General features: G+C 45.1%; 1 protein-coding gene across 2 annotated transcripts in view; it reads right to left on the bottom strand.

Moving 5' to 3' along the window:
- LOC147108642 (cadherin-like protein 26) overlaps positions 1–18,612 on the bottom strand; it is a 111,429-nt gene that overhangs the window by 67,748 nt on the left and 25,069 nt on the right. For both annotated transcript variants that reach the window (XM_086005335.1, XM_086005336.1), the window contains exons 4-5: positions 14,275–14,422; positions 1,870–2,036 (exon numbers count right to left, since the gene is read on the bottom strand). In XM_086005335.1, coding sequence (XP_085861461.1) covers positions 1,870–2,036; positions 14,275–14,422 — 315 coding nt within the window. The remainder of the gene's footprint in view (positions 1–1,869; positions 2,037–14,274; positions 14,423–18,612) is intronic.

Below are 18,612 nucleotides of genomic sequence, written 5' to 3'. Positions count from 1 at the left end.
GTAGCAATGACGAGGAAAATGCAGCAGGAAGCTAGGAATCCTCCCTCCCACCTGATTATCACTCTGATGTTGGACCTGCCCCCATTCTGTTACATTGTAGGAACCTGGAGCTGGTGTGCATTCCAATGAAACTCTTGGAAAGTTTACAAGACAAACATAATTACCTTTATTACCATGTTTTATGGTATCTTTAACAGCTAAGGTTTATTTGCACACATTTTGCTTTGGCCCAGGAAAGGCCTCAGGGCCCTCCTAGCCATTCCACCCTTGGATCGGGGTGAGTGCTTCTAATGCATCCTTACTGGAATTTGGGATGGGATCTGCATCCATGAATATGTGCATGTGGAATTCCTGCTCCATTGCTCTTCCGCTGGGAGAGACAGGACTCTGGAATTTCAAAGCCATAGATTTCTCTTTCATTGAAACCTAAAATTAAAACTGGCTATCTGGATGAAGCCGTGCTAAAAATTAATGGCTTATTCAACAATCTTCAATTAAATAAGATAAATAAAAATATTATCCAAGAAGTTCCACTCCTTTTTGGGGCAGAGGTTGAGCTCAGTGGAAGTGGAGACTCCAGAATTTGAGGCAGAATCTGGCTCCACCAGGTTTCTGCTCCTTTGGTTTACCAGCAGCAATTGTTAACGAGGGTCATGCGAACGCTTCTTTTGCCCACCCAACCAACCCTCGCACCTGGCAGCAATTTAGGGGCATGTCTGGGGCATTTCTGGGCTACCTTAAGAATCTTGCCAGATATGCCGGGCTTTCCTGGCCTCGGGAAAAGGTGAGAACGGCTGGATCCATAAGTGCCTTTACTGCACCACTTGTGGACCAGAAGGAGCACGAGTGAATCCTTCCTGCCCAACAAGCTACCCTGTAAACACCCCGCGATCTGTCCGACCCCCCCACCATGATGTCTGACCCCCAATCTCCCCATGATCACCAACCCTAACCCCCCTCGGTGATAAGCAACTCCCCCAATCTTCCCCCTCCTCCCCCCAACCCCCCACCCACGATCAATCAGACTGGCTGCCGGGTGGAAAACCTAGAGAAAAAATTTAAAAGACGTCCTGCAGTAAAAAGCTGCAGAATGTTTGGGAGACCCGTACTTCTGCGTTTCCCATCCATAACTCCTCATCCCCACCCCTCCCCCGCCACCCCCGCTCTGAACACGCCACCCCGTAAATATCGGGGCCCTTATTTCTGACTTGATTTCAATGTTTATTCTAATTTTCTTGTCAACGGCTTTCCCTATACCAGAATATACAGGGACAGGTGCGCATAACACCATTTATCCCAGGTGAGATGATTGCAAAGGCTTCACTTTAGAAAGGAATGCTGTTACAAGGAAATGTCACATACTGAAACATTGACTAGTAAGTTCTGAACGCACTTTCTGATCTCCACATTCAGAATGGCACAAGACCTTCAGCCCAATTTTAACCCTCTCTGAGGAAGATTGCCAATGTATGCCAAATTATGGAGAGCTTTGTACTGTGGGTCCATGCTCATTGAGTTTGAGAATGCTTAGATTAATTCCCTGATAGCTGGTGGAGAAAGGAAGCTTTCAGCTCATGAGTCTTGGTTGAATTCAAACCCATGACTCAAAGTTGAAAGCATAGTGCACCAACCCATTGTAACAGCCAGACTTGATATCAAGTTATTTGCAATACATTTGATAAGGCTTACAAATTAATTGTAAAACAAAATTTATAATCGCCAATTAATTGATTATATTATTTGTCCAATTATCAAGAAAGTTATTTTATAATTTGATTTTGTTTTGTTTAAATTATATTTTCAGAAGCATAAACAATTCTGTAATTTAGAAAGGCAGTTTCTTTTATGGAAATGTAATACAGTACATACCTCATAGTCTAGACATTTATGAAGAAGAATGGATCCATTTTTGGAGTTAATTTTAAACATATTTGATGGTACTGAAGGTTTTTGAGAAACAATGGAGAATGTAAGTTTTGCATTTCCATCTCTTGTATCATCAGAGTCTGTTGCTTCAACTTTGAAGATTTCTTCACCTAAAACATTGAACATGAATTACTCAGTAAAGATGCACTGTATAAGTTATGGCTCCAGAAAACAGTGCTGCTGTATTCACATCGCATGAAGATATACATCTAGCTAAAACAGAAGATACTGGAAATGCTGGCAACTTAGTCAACATTTAATAGAGAAGCGTTGTTGCTGTTTGGGATGCAATGCTTGCTCACATCTGCAGCAGGGTTGCACCTGAAATACTAATCTTTGTCTTTCAGATTTTGAAGGGGCTTCTGTACATTTCCAGCAATTTTTGCTTTCCTTTCAGATTTCTAGCATGCACTTTCCTTTTTATCTTTACAGTGTGTATCCATTTGTTTGTTGTGATCATTGCATGTTCAGAAACCAAACACAATCACAGAAAATACGTAAGTGTCACTTTGGTTCACTTGATAACACTGAGTGGGTTATGGTTTCAAGCCGCACTTCAGGAATTGAATGCACAATCTAAGCTGTCACTTCAGTGAAGGTTTGAAGTAGTGCTGCATTGGTGCTGAGGCCCCATCTGCCTGCTCAAAGAAAAGTAGGAAGTTGTGCTGGTCTTTCAAATATTACTATTTTGGGATCTTACTCTGCGCAAATTGGCTATGGTGTTTGCCTATATAACAATAGTGACTGCACATCATAAAGTAATTTGTTGGATCTGAAGTGTTTAGGGTCATCTTAAGAGATGTCATAACGTGCAATATAAATGCAAATGGAAACAAAAAACTACACCGTCTTCATGGACAAGCTGTAAACCTCACACACAAGGGACTGATCCAGCGGAAAAGAGATGTATCAAGTTTCAGGATTTTTGGAGCATTTTTCCACAGAAAGGATCTGGAAATAAGAGCTATTTTTAACGTTGGGAGACTTTATTATCTGGTTTCAATATGCTGGGGGGTTAGATGGAGAGACATTATGTAGGGATTCATTGCTCTCACTGCTGCCCAGAAATCTGCTCCCACAAAGATCTGTGGCCTTTTTGAGGGAGCGCCCAGCAGCAGGTGATAACTGGAGTACGCACAGATGAGGTTACTGCCTCTCAGTACCTCTACCCTCCCCTCAGATGTCAATAGCTGTGCCAGACAACCAGGCACCAGCAGACATGTAACATAGGATTGCCATCCTTGCCACTTTGGTTTGGGAGTCTCCCGGAATGGGCGATTGGTCTCCCGGCCTTGCTGCTGCTGGCGACCCGGGAGAATCGGTCCTTGTATGCGCGGTCCACGTGTGCATGGTACCCTGGCTGTCATGGCTTGTAGCCAATCAGCATTGCTTGGGCCCTGCTGGTCACCTCGGTGACAGAAACGCGGCTCGCCACATTCCAGTGAAGTCACGTTGGTGGTGGAGGGAGCTGCTGCGGAGTGTGCAAGTGAAAAGTTACGGTGGTGGAGGTTAGAGCTGTAAATATGTTTACTGTGTAAACATTCAATGTAAGTAATATGAACTAAGTATTGCACAAGGACAAAGCAAGTAAACAACTGTCCTTTATTAACAGACACAATAAAAACTAAGGGCTGAATTTTCAATGGTGGTAGCGGGTGCGATGGGTGGCAGGTTGGGTGGGAAAGTTGTTTTTTTTGACTGCGGGTCGGGAACCCGCTGTCAACTCGCTCCCACACGCCTTTCCCACAGGTGCATCTGTCAGCGTGGGGCTGACCTGACCTGCAGCTGCGAAGGACCCAAGTGAAATCATTATGAGGTACTTTACAGGCACTTAAGAGCCTGTTCCCCCCTACTATTTACATTTCCCTGCATGGCCACGGGATTCACACAGCTCGGGAACCACGTCTGTCAACCTGAAGTGGGAGTTCTGTGGCCATTGCTCCAGCTGATGACTTGACAGCATGGAAAACAAACCAAAATAAATACATGTTGATTACATCAGCTAACAGATTGATGGAGGTTCTGTTCTACTTGAAAAGCTACTGGTAAATGTTAATTTTCACTGGCCATTCTCGGATGTTGCCTTTTAACTGAACAGTAATTGCAGTGAATTGATTTGCACTATAAAAAATGACAGACCCCATTTAAATAAACTTTTGTGTTGTTTCTGGACAGGTTTTTCTCACAGTATACTGTGATTGTCCAGTTACAGAAGAAGACACATTAAATCAAGTCATCAACCATAACAAATTCATTCTCATCACTCATTCCTCTGGTTCAATATTTCAGTCTGAGACTATAGGGTGAATTTCTGCAGAGGTCCTCTCACTTGTCCATTGTTAACTTCAACGGAAGAGCTGCAGAAATCCCAGAAACACATTGTAAGCACCACTTACACTGTTTGTCAGGGATTCCGCAGCTCTTCTGCTGAACTTGCGTAGGATTTTAAATCCACCCCTTTACAATTACATTTAAAATCTGCTTAATTTTATGTCTTACCTATACACACACGTCTTTTATTTGTACCAGTTACTGATACAAAAGTCTATAGATTTTGTGACTAAAGCACTAATAACTTCATAATTAATGTACTTTTTTAATTATATTCTTGATCGTATTTATAGATGGAGTCATATTACTTAATGATTTTATTTAAATATTTCTTTGTCATTCATATATAACTTTTATTATATGATTGTACAGTAAAGTTTCAACACCCACTATGTTAGATTGAACTTAAAATTTAATGTGTCCAGGGTCCCATTAAGGTCCCGGCTTAAAACGCATCATAAATTATGTCACCAGACCTGCTTCATCTAATTGGGCTGGCTAACGCACTGGGCGGACTTAATAGGCCCCATTAAGGTAAGTTCAATTTGGACAGTGGCTGTAGCAGACCCACCAAGGTAAGGAAAATTCCAGCCTAACTCTCAGGAAAAATTCTTGAAAATTTAATAATAAAGAAACTTTCTGGAGAAATGTAATTTGTTTGTAATTTGAGTTTGTGGGGCAGGATTTATATTCAAAACCATGATTGTGTCACATGACATAAGCAGGGAAGTAAATGTTATTAAATACAGGAATTACTGATCCAATTAAATTCAGGCAGCATGTTAGTGAGGCAGCTTTTGCCTAAATGTTATTTTTCTGCCAACTCTGCTTTCACCAAACTTTACAATTTGATCTTTCCACTAAGGTTGCCAACTCTTCCGGACTCTCCCAGGATTGAGTGTTGCTCTCCTGGCCACTGCTGTTAACAACCTGGGAGAAAAGTACGTTACATCCGCAGATTGCAAAACCTCACGCTAGCTCGTCTCAGCTGTCCCAACTTACAATTCCCACCCCCCACGCACTGTCCATCATACCTGGCTCATGGAGGCTGGCTGACTATCTCAGCCATTCCCTCCCCGCTACCCCCCCCCCCCCAAAGAATCGGCCCGGAATTTCTTCGCAGCTGGTCCCACCCCCAACATAACCTCATGCTTCCAATGAAGTTATGGCATGGAACACAGCCAGCCACAAGGAGATTCCCTGCCTGAGACACACAACTCTCCTCTCTGTTTGCTAAGCAGTCCAGCCTGCCACGTTCATGATCAGGCTGTCAAACTCCGTAAGGTCACGGAGCGGAGAAGAAGCAGACCTGGTGTCCTTTAAATGTGACCTGATCTCCAGTGGCCAATCAAGCGGGCTGCTTTGCCCTGGATGGTGTTGAGCTTCTTGAATGTTGTTGCAGCTGCACTCATTCAGGCAAATGGAGAGTATTCCATCACACTCCTGACTTTTGCCTTGTAGGTGGTGGAAAGGCTTTGGGGAGTCAGGGGGTGAGTCACTCGTCACAGAATGCCCAGCTTCTGACCTGCTCTTGTAGCCACAGTATTTAAATGGCTACATCAAGGAATACTTTTAAAGCAATGAATAAAGAAGAAACCTTTACGTTCTGTTATGCTGCCTGATTACACTGGTTCATTGAAGATTTTGGCCTCGATTTTAACTGACCCGTGGAGTCGGGATTGGAGCCGTGCGGGGGTTTAAAGTCCCGAATTCGGGGGTCCCGACACCATCCCGCCTCCAAGTAAGTTTCAAAGGAGGCGGGTACCTGCCCCGCACTGGGACCTGCCAACCCGAGGCGGGAAGGAATTAGTGACAATTAACTGCCTGTTAACAGGTAGTTAACAGGCAGTTTTTAGCCTAATCCCTATTTTTAATCTTGAACTGTGGGATTCTCGACGGCTCCAAACCACGCCAAGTTAGAGGAGCCGGGCCGTCGGGTTGAAGGATTTGTAGGGGTCGAGATGTCGGTGTTCAGGTGAGCGATGGGTGCATGAGTGCAAAGGTAAGTGTGTCTAAAGTGTATAAAGAAGTTTAAATTACGTGTACTTACCTTTTTAGCCTTCCTACCTCTAGGTTTCGGGAGTCCATCATCTAACCGGCACAGAAAACAGAACGGCTGCGAACTGTCAAAAGTGACAGCCTGCAGCTTTCTGTGCCGGAGAGATTTCTAACTGAGTCTGTGTAGAAGGACTCAGGTTAGAAGTAAGACTGTCAGTGTTTGACAGCTTCAAACAGCTGTGAAACACTGATATTTCATCTGTCAAAACGTCTTGACAGATGAAATTTCAGTCTGTGATATCACCTGTTGCTGGGTGGCCCTTAATTGGCGGGCTCAACAAGGTCAATCAAGTTAAAATCACGTGGATTAGCCGCATCTCCATGGAGGCGGGGCTACAACCCCGAAAGTTGCAGTCCTGCCTCCTTCCTGACTTCTGAGTGAAAATCACCACCTTTACGTTTGTGATTATGCAAATGAAATTTAGCTGAAACTTGAACTGTAACCTAACCAACGCAATTTCAAGCACATTTTGGGCGCAATTTCCCGATTGAGCGCAAAGCGGAAACTACCCCATTATCTTTATTCACACAATTTATATCCTAAATTATCACTGGTGATCAGCGCTCTGAGGTAATCAATTAATGGACCAGAAATTCGGGTCCCCACGGGTGAGTACACGCTGGGTACTCATGCATAGGCCCAACAAAAGTGCCGATTTCGTGCATGCACTGCACATGCATGGGAAACCGGAACTTCCGTTCCCTTAAAGGAAGGGGTTCACAGGTCGAACACGTGCGCCGGAGAGGCAGCGCGTACACCTGGAACTTCCATTTTTTTTTTTTTTTTTTAAAACAGGTTTCTCCGAGAGAGTAAGTCTCCAACAGCTACGCTTTTAAAAAGCAGTCGCAAGGCCTGCTTTTAACAAGGTAAGTGGTGAATTAAGTAAAATTAAAACATTTTTTCCACAGGTTTATTATTTTTAAATACTTTAAAGAAAGGTAAGTTTATTTTTAGCCCTGTTAAAAACTGTAATTAATTTTTTTTTTTTTTTAATTTAAATTATTGTTTAAAATAGTTATTTTATGTAAATTATAGTTATTTTATGTAAATTATAGTTATTTTAAAAATGTGATTTTTTTTTTTTTAATTATTTGACATTTTAGTTATGTTTTGGGGCTGAACTCTATTCATAGATTTGACAGGCCTTCCTGTCAAATGTATGAATAGAGATTCCCTGCTACAATTGGCTCTCCACGGCCCACATGATCCCAGGGGATGCTTCGAAATAACTGCGCCCCTGGAATATGCAAGCACTGCATGCCGGCAGTTGGAGCAGGCCCAGGATCGGAATCCCACGCACAACGGCCGTCGCGCTAGGTAAGTGCAGGTCAGAGGCTTGCACCCGCGGGAAGCCTCCGACCTGAATTTCTGGCCCAACGAATGGTTTTTAATGGAATGACCCAAACTGCATATTAAATGAAAGAAACAACATTTAGGGAGGATGTTCCATTTACCAGTACATGCAAGGAGTGGATATTGGGAAATGATGCACCCAGATCCTAATTTTCTGTTTATTAATTTATGTTGATAAATTTACAGCACGCAGTGGGGTGTGCAATTTCCCGATATGCACTCTTGGCAGGGGCTGAGAGCACCAAAGTGAAAAGTCTTTCCTCCTGTGTATGAAATGCTACAAAATCCAGTTTAGAAAATGCTGAAGTATATAGGTTTCTCCTCTACAATAAGAGGACAAAATGCATACAAGTATAATTTGCATATCAGTTTTTCATACTCTGTACTCCACTTCTGAAGAATTTCAGATTTGCATTCCAAAACAAACACATTTTAATTATTAGTTGAACCACAAACAGTGTTATTTATTAACAGTAAATGCTCCTCTTACATAATGCTGATTGTCTGACTTTGGATTCCAGGCAGAAACCCTCACTCACCCAGGGTGTATGTTGCACAATTGAGTGTGTGATGTGCAAAAATTATCAACCGTTCAGCCTTGGTTCAGTGATAGCTATTTTGCCTCTGAGTCAGAGGTTGTAGGTTCACGCCCCACTCCAGATACTTGAGCACATAATCTGGACTTACACTTTGGTGCAACACTGAGGGAGTGCTGCAATGTCAGGGGTGCTGTCTTTCAGATGAAATGTTAAATTGAGACCTCCTCTGCCATCTCAGGTGGACATAGAAGATCCCACGGTACTATCAAGAGCAGGAAAGTTATCCCACTATCCTAGCCAACATTTATTTCTCAAACAACACCATCAAAAAAAATTATCTAGTCATTTATCTCAGTGCTGTTTGTCGAACCTTGCTGTGTGCAATTTGGATGCCGTATTTCTCAACATTACAACAGATACTGATGGGGGAGATGGTTTCTCAGGGAAATGCAGCAAGAGCCAAGTCCATGGCACTATGAGTGGCTCAGCTGCACAGGAGTGGAGGAAAAAGAGTGGGAGAGCAATAGTGATAGGGGATTCTATCGTAAGGAGAACAGATAGATGTTTCTGTGGCCGCAGACGTGACTCCGGGATGGTATGTTGCCTCCCTTGTGCCAGGGTCAAGGATGACACTGAACAGCTGCAGGGCATTCTGAAGGGGGAGGGCGAACAGTCAGAAGTCGTGGTTCACATTGGTACCAACAACATGGGTAGAAAGAGGGATGAGGTCCTGCAACAAGAATTTAGGGAGCTAGTTAGCAGATTAAAAAGCAGGACCTCAAAGGTTGTAATCTCTGGATTACTCCCAGTGCCACATGCTAGTGAGTATAGGAATAGGAGGATAGAGCAGATGAATGCGTGGCTAAAGAGTTGGTGCAGGAGAGAGGGCTTTAGTTTCCTGGATCACTGAGTCTGCTTCTGGGGAAGGTGGGACCTGGACAAGCCGGTCGGGTTGCACCTGAACCGGAACGGGACCAACATCCTTGCGGGGAGGTTTACTAGTGCTGTTGGGGGGGGTTTAAACTAACTTGGCAGGGAGATGGGATACGGACTGGAGCTATAGTAGGGGGTGATGCACAGCCAAATATAGAGGAAAAAAACAAGTCAGCCTGGAAGGCAGAGCAAATATGTAATGGCACAAGGGAGTATGGCAAGGCTGGATGGCATTTATTTTAATGCAAGCAGTCTTGCGAGTAAGGCAGATGAATTGAAGGTGTTGATGAACACATGGGAGTATGATATTTTTGCTATCACAGAGACATGGTTGAGGGAAGGGCAGGACTGGCAGCTCAATATTCTGGGGTATAGAATCTTCAGGCGAGACAGAGGGGGTATAAAAGAGGAGGTGGTGTCGCAATATTAATCAAGGAGTCAATTACTGCTGTAAGGAGGGATGATATCTTAGTAGGTTCCTCTAATGAGGCCATATGGGTAGAACTTAAAAACAAAAAGGGGGCAAGCACTTTGCTGGGAGTGTACTATAGGCCCCCAAACAGTAAGGGGGAGATAGAGGAACAGATATGTAGGCAAATCTCAGAGAAGTGTAGAAATAAGAGGGTAATAATAGTAGGGGATTTCAACTTCCCCAATATTAACTGGGATAGTCAGAGAGTGAAAGGCTTAGAGGGTGCGGAATTCTTAAAGTGCATCCAGGAGAGCTTTTTGAACCAGCATGTAGAAAGTCCTACAAGAGAGGGGGCAGTACTGGACCTAATTCTAGGGAATGTAGCCGGGCAAGTGGTAGAAGTGTCAGTAGGAGAGCATTTTGGTGACAGTGACCATAATTTGGTGAGATTTAAGGTAGTCATGGAAAAGGACAAAGGTGGACCGGAAATAAAGGTTCTAAATTGGGGAAGGCCGATTTTAATATGATAAGGCAGGATCTGGCCAAAGTGGACTGGGATCAGCTACTTGAAGGAAAATCCACATTAGAGCAGTGGAAGTCTTTCAGAAAGGAAATAGAGTACAACGCCAACATGTTCCCATAAAGGTCAAGGGTGGGACCAACAAGCCCAGGGAACCCTGGATGTCAAGGGATATACAAGAATGGATTAGGAAAAAGAGGGAGGCTTTTGGCAGATACAAAGGACTAAAAACAGTGAGGTCCTGCTTTTTAATCTGCTAACTAGCTCCCTAAATTCTTATTGCAGAGGAGTATCGAAAGTGCAGGGGGGTACTTAAAAAAGAAATTAGGAGAGCGAAGAGGGGGCATGAAAAAACACTGGCGGGCAAAATAAAGGAAAATCCCATGGTGTTTTATGAGTATATTAAGAGCAAGAGGATAACCAGGGAAAGAGTAGGGCACATTAGGGACCAAAGTGGCAATCTGTGTGTAGAGCCGGAAGATGTGGGTGAGGTTTTAAATGAATATTTTGCATCTGTGTTCACTATGGAGAAGGACGATGTAGGCATAGAAATCAGGCAGGGGGATTGTGATATACTTGAACAAATTAGTATGGAGAAGGAGGAGGTACTAGCGATTTTAGCAGGCTTAAAAGTGGATAAATCCCCAGGCCCAGACGAGATGTATCCCAGGCTGCTGTGTGAGGCAAGGGAGGAGATTGCAGGGGCTCTGACACAAATTTTCAGATCTTCTCTGTCCACAGGGGAGGTGCCAGAGGACTGGAGGACAGCTAACGTAGTACCATTATTCAAGAATGGTAGTAGGGATACACCAGGGAATTACAGGCCAGTGAGCCTAACATCAGTGGTAGGGAAATTATTGGAAAAATTCTGAGGGACAGAATTAGTCTCCACTTGGAGAGGCAAGGATTAATCAAGGATAGTCAGCAAGGCTTTGTCAGGGGGAGATCATGTCTCACCAATTTGATTGAATTTTTCAAGGGGGTGACTAGGTGTGTGGATGAGGGTACTGCAGTTCATGTAGTCTACATGGACTCCAGTAAGGCTTTTGAAAAAGTCCCGCATGGGAGACTGGTCAAGAAGGTAAGAGCCCATGGGATCCAGGGCAATTTGGCATATTGGATCCAAAATTGGCTTAGTGGCAGGAGGCAGAGGGTGATGATCGAAGGTTGTTTTTGTGACTGGAAGCCTGTGTCCAGTGGTGTACCGCAGGGATTGGTGCTGGGTCCTTTGCTGTTTGTAGTGTACATTAATGATTTAGATATGAATGTAGGAGGTATGATCAGTAAGTTTGCAGATGACATGAAAATTGGTGGAGTGGTAAATAGTGAGAAGGGAAGCCTCAGGCTACAGGACGATATAGACGGGTTGCTTGGATGGGCAGAACAGTGGCAAATGAAATTTAACCCTGAAAAGTGTGAGGTGATGCATTTTGGGAGGACTAACAAGGCAAGGGAATACACAATGAATGGTAGGACCCTAGGAAGGACAGAGGATCAGAGGGACCTTGGTGTGCATGTACATAGATCCCTGAAGGCAGCAGGACAGGTAGATAAGGTGATTAAAAAGGCATATGGGATACTTGCCTTCATTAGCTGAGGCATAAAATATAAGAGCAGGGAGGTTATGATGGAGCTGTACAAAATGCTAGTTAGGCCACAGCTGGAATACTGTGTGCAGTTCTGGTCGCCACACTATAGGAAGGATGTGATTGCATTGGAGAGGGTGCAGAGGAGATTCACCTGGGCTGGAGCGCTTCAGCTATGAAGAGAGATGGGACAGGCTGGGGTTGTTTTCCTTAGAGCAGAGAAGGCTGAGGGGAGACATGATTGAGGTGTACAAAATTATGAGGGGCATAGGTAGGGTAGATAGAAAGGAACTTTTCCCCTTAGTAGAAGGGTCAATAACCAGGGGGCATAGTTTCAAGGTAAGGGGCAGGAGGTTTAGAGGGGATTAGAGGAAAAACTTTTTCACCCAGAGGGTGGTTGGAATCTGGAACTCACTGCCTGAAAGGGTGGTAGAGGCAGGAACCCTCACAACATTCAAGAGGCATTTAGATGAGCACTTGAAATGCCATAGCATACAAGGCTATGGACCAAGTGCTGGAAAATGGGATTAGAATAGATAGGGCTTGATGGCCGGTGCTGACACGATGGGCCGAAGGGCCTTTTTCTGCGCTGTATAACTCTATGGGCTCGAATTTCCAAGCCCCGTGGAGGCAGTTTTGGAGGCGGGAGTGGGGGGAAAATTGCAGAATCGGGGGCCAAGAACCCTTCCCGCCCCCAACCCGCCTCCATGCCCATTTCCCAGGAGGCGGGTACCCGAGCTGTGCTGGGAGCCGCCTACCCAAGGCGAGAAAGGGATTAGTGCCAATTAACTGCCTGTTAACAGGTAGTTAACAGGCAGTTTTTGGCCTAATCCCTATTTTTAGCCCTGAAGTGTGGGCTGCCCGACGGCTCCAAACAACGCCAAGTTAGCGAGGTGGACCGTCAGGCTGAAGGGCTTGGAGGGTTCAAGATGTCCGGTGTTCAGGTGATGGGTGCATGTGTGCAGAGGTAAGTGTGTTTGGTGTATGTAAAGTGTTTAAATAAGTTTTACTTACCTTTACTTACTAATGCAGGCTACCTTCCTTCCGGTCTTGGGAGTCCCTCATCTCACCGGCACAGAAAGCAGAATGGTCGCGAGCTGTCAAAAGTTACAGCATTCTGCATTCTATTCTGGAGAGATTTCTAACTGAGTCTGTGGAGAAAGACTCAAGTTAGAAGTCAGATTGTCAGTGTTTGACTGCTTCACAGAGCTGTCAAATGTGGATATTTCATCTGTCAAAAGCTCTTGACAGATGAAATGTCAATCCCTGACGTCACCTGTAACCGGGTGTCCCTTAATTGGCTTGCTGAGCCCACTGGGTGGGCTCAACAAGGTCAATCAAGGGAAAATCGCGTGGGTTGGCCACAAATCGATGGAGGCGGGACTACAACCCAAAAAGTGGGAGTCCCACCTCCATCACATCCCCACTGACAAAATCCAGCCCTGACTCTTTGGGGGAAAAATTCATTTGGTTTGTGCCTCCCGTTAGCACCTTAAGAGGGCGCTAATGGGGCACAAAGCAACTAGCCCCCGTGCGCGGCAATGTTTTCGCCGCTCATGAAATTAACTAGACATTTTGCGGCAGCGCTAAACACTACCACCACGATCTCCTGCGCCGGCAGATCGTGACGTCAGTCGAGTCGAGACGGTATCGCCCTGGACCGGATATTGAGTGGCGCCCCCTGCCTTAACGCCTGCCGCTAGCAACGACAGGTTGAGGGGAGCGTTTTTCAGTCAGGAAGGGACTGGGGGAGTGCTATTTAAAGGAAACCGCTTCTTGCCTTTTTTTGTTGGTGACATTTTTGCACCACGCATTCTGAGAGAGAGAGAGACTTCTGGAGTCAACTTTGTGTGAAGGAGTTTTGGGTACTGAGCAGCACTTTGCAGGTTCATTTAGATTTGCCCTTCCTTGTATTGATTTAGAAGAGACTGTGGGGGCTGCACTCTGAGCTCTTTCCCGAAGCCTCTCCATTGTTCTTTCCAGCAGATTTGATGTAGAGGTCTCTCCAGACCGAGATTCAAGGTTGCAATGAGCAGGGTGTGGATGGAGAGCAAGATCGACCCTCCCCTTTAAGAACAGGCCGGCGCCAGTGTGTTTGTGTTCCATTGCTGACTGACATCACATGAGCTTCGCCAGCGCTCTGAGGTAGCGCTTCGCTCCTCGGCCTTTGCACCTTAAGACAGTTGTGAAGTGCCTGATTTAGCGCTCCAATCACCTCCAGGGGCGATAAAAGCCAAGTTTGCAGTTGGAGGCGATAATTAGCGCCAGGCGCTAATCTTTGCGCCCGGCCGATAATTGCGCCCCAAAGGAGGCAATACCGAATTTCTCCCCCTATGACTCTATGACTACATTTCAAATGTATTTCATTGGCTGAGAAGTGCTTTGAGGTCCTGAGGTCATAAGAGGTGTTATCTAAATGTAAGTTCTTTCTTTCTGAACAGTGTTTTTCTCGAAGAAGGAGTAAAAGTGCCCTTGCCCAATTCAGGCCAGTACAACTGCATTTGTCAGCTAATTATAGAAGAATGTCAATAAAGAAATCCATGCCAAAACATTTATATTCTGAGTAAACAGGGAAGAATGTAAAAACAATCATCTATTTTGGAACAAACTCCTACCTGGATGCGTATTTTCCAATACATTAACATTGTATATCTCTTTGCTGAATTTAGGAGTGTTGTCATTGATATCAACCACTATAATTCGATATAACATATGATCATCTACCGCTTGCAAATTGTCCGTGTTCAGAGCATCGACTTGAAACTGAATATAGAAAAAATTGGTAGAATTAATTATTATTCAAAAAATAGATTATACATTAAGAAATATTAAGACATTCAATTTTTCTACTGTTTAGGTTAACAAACAAAAATTTGATACCAAATTCAGAGAGTGGTAGATCGCGTATTTACATATTTAACTTTTTAATTTAATTGTCATGAATTTATTTAAAATTATATTTTTTATCCATCTATTTAGTCAGTACACCTGCTCTCCTGTCTTGCACTGTGCTTTTCTTTTAGGTTGAAGGCATTTTACTCACAAAATGCCAGCCTTGGCTCAGTAATAGCACTCTCGCCCTTGAGTCAGATAAATAATGGGTTGAAGCCCTGCTCCAGAGACTTGAGCACATACTTCAGTGCAGTGCTGAGGGAGTGCTGCACTGTTGGAAGTGCCGTCTTTTGGATGAGATGTTAAACCAAGGCCCTGTCTGCCCTCTCAGATAGATGTAAATGATCCCATAGTACGATTCGAGTTGGTATCCTGGCCAACATTTATCCCTCAACAAACACCACCATGAAACAGATTATCTCATTGCTGTTTGTGGGACCTTGCTGTGCACAAATTAGCTGATGTATTTTCCTACATTACAACAATTCAAAAGAACTTAATTGGCTGTGAAACACTTTGGGACGTCCTGAGGTCGTGAAATGCAAGTTCTTCTAAATGAGCAATCTGTAATTGGTTAAATTGCTTAGTCAGCACATCTTCCAATATCAACAAAATCTGTACTAGGAATGGTTGGCTGAAGGACTAAGCTAGCCCACAGCACATTGAGCTGACTGCATACAATTTTGTGAGGTCCGGACATTGGAATAATTAGCATAAGCTTCCAGCACATCTTTGGCCTTGTACTAACAGCTAGCCAAATAGCAAAGGTGAAAAATCTAGCTACCAGCTTAAATAGGGTAGCATGGATTCCCATTAGCCCTCCACCAATTTTTCATCAACTCAAGGAAAGTGGCAAGGGAAAATCGCTCTGCGATATGCTCCATCACATCCCTCTTTGTTGTGTGTCTCCCCCATTTCCTCCTCCCAGGCTCAGCCCAGTAGTGACCCATATATATGCCTGCCATGTGGGAAGATGTATGGAAAGTCAATGCAAATGAGGGAAATGCATCATGTGATGCATTCGCTTCCATTTGCATCACTACTACTACTGTTAGTCCCAGGTGCCAAGTGTACCAAAGGTGGTGGAGGAGGCCTGTTCATTTCTTTTAGCTCTCAGAACAATGACTTGCACAAGCCCAAAAAGTATGACCATTGTTTTATTTAATGTTGAGTACCTTTCACAAGCAGCATGCAGGCTACCTGCAGCTCCTATGCAGTGATAGGATCAGAGGCCTGCTGCAGTGAAACTCCAGCCCTAAGCTGATGGGGCACCCTGCTGGAAGTCAGGGAGCCTGCCTCCAGTATTGAAATGACCCTGAGACTGGATGATCAGACAGAGTCTCTATAGTGGCCGGATCTTCCGGCCAACTGGAGATGTGACCCAATTCTGCCAAACCGGAAATTCTAGGTTGGTTAGTGGTTGCATATGGGAGCAAATATTAATGCCAAATTGCAATGTAGACAATTTCAGAGCTGCGCCCTTATGCCAGCAATTGGAGGGCTGGCCTCACTGCAACTTGTGAGGTTAGACCCTCCAATCTGTGACGAGCTCTTAGCACTTGGAAAATGAATGCTGGGAACTGGGCCTGAATCCCAAGTTCCTACATGACTACTGCTTACCCTTGAAGAGGAGTGAGTTTTTTTCTGCATTTAAAAAATACATTTTGCTGGAAGCGACAATGGAGCCAAGGAGCAATGGGTGGAGAACTGCACCTTTTCAGGGAGAGGTATTGGAGGTACAATTACAGCAGAGCATCAAAGGAGGATGGTCGGCTTTTGAGTGGAAGTAGAGGTGCAAGCTGCATGATAGAGGCAGCAGTGACTATGAATTATGTCTCCCAGATCCATTGACCATATCCAAATCAGGAAGCAGTTTATTGGAATTAGAAGTGCAAAGTAAGTGTGCACATCTTTTCACACTAATATTGGGGTTAATATGTATAACACAAGCTAATTGCGTGACACTGAGAATATCAGCACATTGGAAGTCCTTCTCCAGCACTGTTAAGGTGGTGGGGCAGGATCATGGCTTTCTATGTAGAAACATAGAAACATAGAAGATAGGAGCAGGAGTAGGCCATTCGGCCCCTCGAGCCTGCTCTACCATTCAATGAGATCATGGCTGATCATCCAAACTCTGTACCCTGTCCCTGCTTCCTCCCCATATCCCTTGATCCCTTTAGCCTTAAGAAATATATCTAACTCCTTCTTGAATATATTTAATGAATTGGCCTTAACTGCCTTCTGTGGTAGAGAATTCCACAGGTTCACCACTCTCTGGGTGAAGAAATTCCTCTTCATCTCTGTCCTAAATGGCTTACCCCTTATCCTTAGACTTTGACCCCTGGTTCTGGACTCTCCCGCCATCGGGAACATCCTTCCTGCATCCAGTCTGTCTAGTCCTGTCAGAATTTTAAAGTTTCAATGAGATCCTCTCATTCTTCTAAACTCCAGTGAGTATAAGCCCAATCGACCCAATCTCTCCTCATAAGTCATTCCTGCCATCCCAGGTATCAGTCTGGTGAATTTTCGCTGAACTCCTTCCATGGCAAGAACATCCTTCCTCAGATAAGGCGACCAAAACTGCACACAATACTCAAGGTGTGGTCTCACCAAGGCCCTGTACAACTGCAGCAAGACATCCTTGCTCCTGTACTCAAACCCTCTCGCTACAAAGGCCAACATACCATTTGCCTTCTTAACCGCCTGCTGCACCTGCATGCTTACCTTCAGCGACTGGTGCACAAGGACGCCCAGGTCTCGTTGCACTTCCCCTTCTCCCAATATATTGCCATTCAGATAATAATCTGCCTTCCTGTTTTTGCCACCAAAGTGGATAACCTCACATTTATCCACATTATGCTGCATCTGCCACGCTTCTGCCCAATCACCCAACCTGTCCAAATCATACTGGAGTTTCTCGGCATCCTCCTCACAGCTTTGTGTCGTCTGCAAACTTGAAGATATTACATCTAGTTCCCTCGTCTAGATCATTAATATTAACATTAGGCGATAGTCAAAATGAATAGCTCGGAGCCCTTGGTCTCTGGAGCCTTTCAGACACAGGCAACGTCATCGTAAGCCTGTGCCTTTTCTTCACAGCAAATCTCTGTGTGACATTGTTCTTTGAGTATCATAAGTGTAATGTATGTACCTTTAAGGGAGAGAACTACTTCTTACAGCTCCTGTATACTGTAGTACCGGCAGTGAACACACCTGTATATAAACCCTGAGTAGTGATCTGTACAGTTAGTTCTAGAGTAACCCTCATTCAGTAAACACCTGTTGTACCGTTTCTCCTGCAGTCTGTCTTATTATACACAGACACAACATTGGCGACGAGCAGATTCGAACCTACCTGCAACTCTGCATCACCTCCCAGGGATTCGCTCCTGGAGAACAGTGGAAGGAGGTCGAGTCCAGAAGCACGGGCGTCGACCACGGGCAACCGCCCAGTCATCCAGCGGAGATTTGAGCATCGCAGGGGAGGCTGTCGAGAGCCAGGCTTGGCTTTCCAGTCACGGTGGTCCAGCGAAACGGGCTGGTAACAGGTACTGCGCAGACCCTTCCTAGACAGCGGCGGCTAGAGCCGACCAAGCAGCACAGAAAAAGGCCGAGCAGTGTTGACGGGGGAGAGAGAGAGAGAGGGCAGAGCGCACAGGGCGCAGCCGGTGTTCAGGACCGAGCTGCGTCAACGGGGAGAGAGATGAGAGAGAGCAGAGCGCAGCCGGTGTTCAAGGGCTGAGCAGCGTCAACGGGGGAGAGAGACGAGAGAGCAGAGCGCAGCCGGTGTTCAAGGGCCGAGCAGCGTCAAGGGGGAAGAGAGGCGTGCAGGAAAATGCGAGGCACTGCCATTGCCACGAGGACCGCAGAGAGCGGCATTGGCAGCAGCGCAGGAGCAGCGCACGAAACCCACAGGGCGTCGCCATTTGCCACGAGGACTGCCGAGAGCGGCGTTGGCAGCAGCGCGGGAGACGCCATTTTAAGCCGCAGCGGGGAAGAAAGGAAAGCGCGGGAGACGCCATTTTAAGCCAGTCTAACCACACCCAAACATGCCGAAG

Source organism: Somniosus microcephalus, chromosome 13 (genome assembly GCF_052327205.1).
Source record: "Somniosus microcephalus isolate GS21.2 chromosome 13, FLI_Smic_1.0, whole genome shotgun sequence".
Taxonomy (NCBI): Eukaryota; Metazoa; Chordata; class Chondrichthyes; order Squaliformes; family Somniosidae; genus Somniosus; species Somniosus microcephalus.
This window is presented reverse-complemented; position numbering and strand designations above follow the sequence as displayed.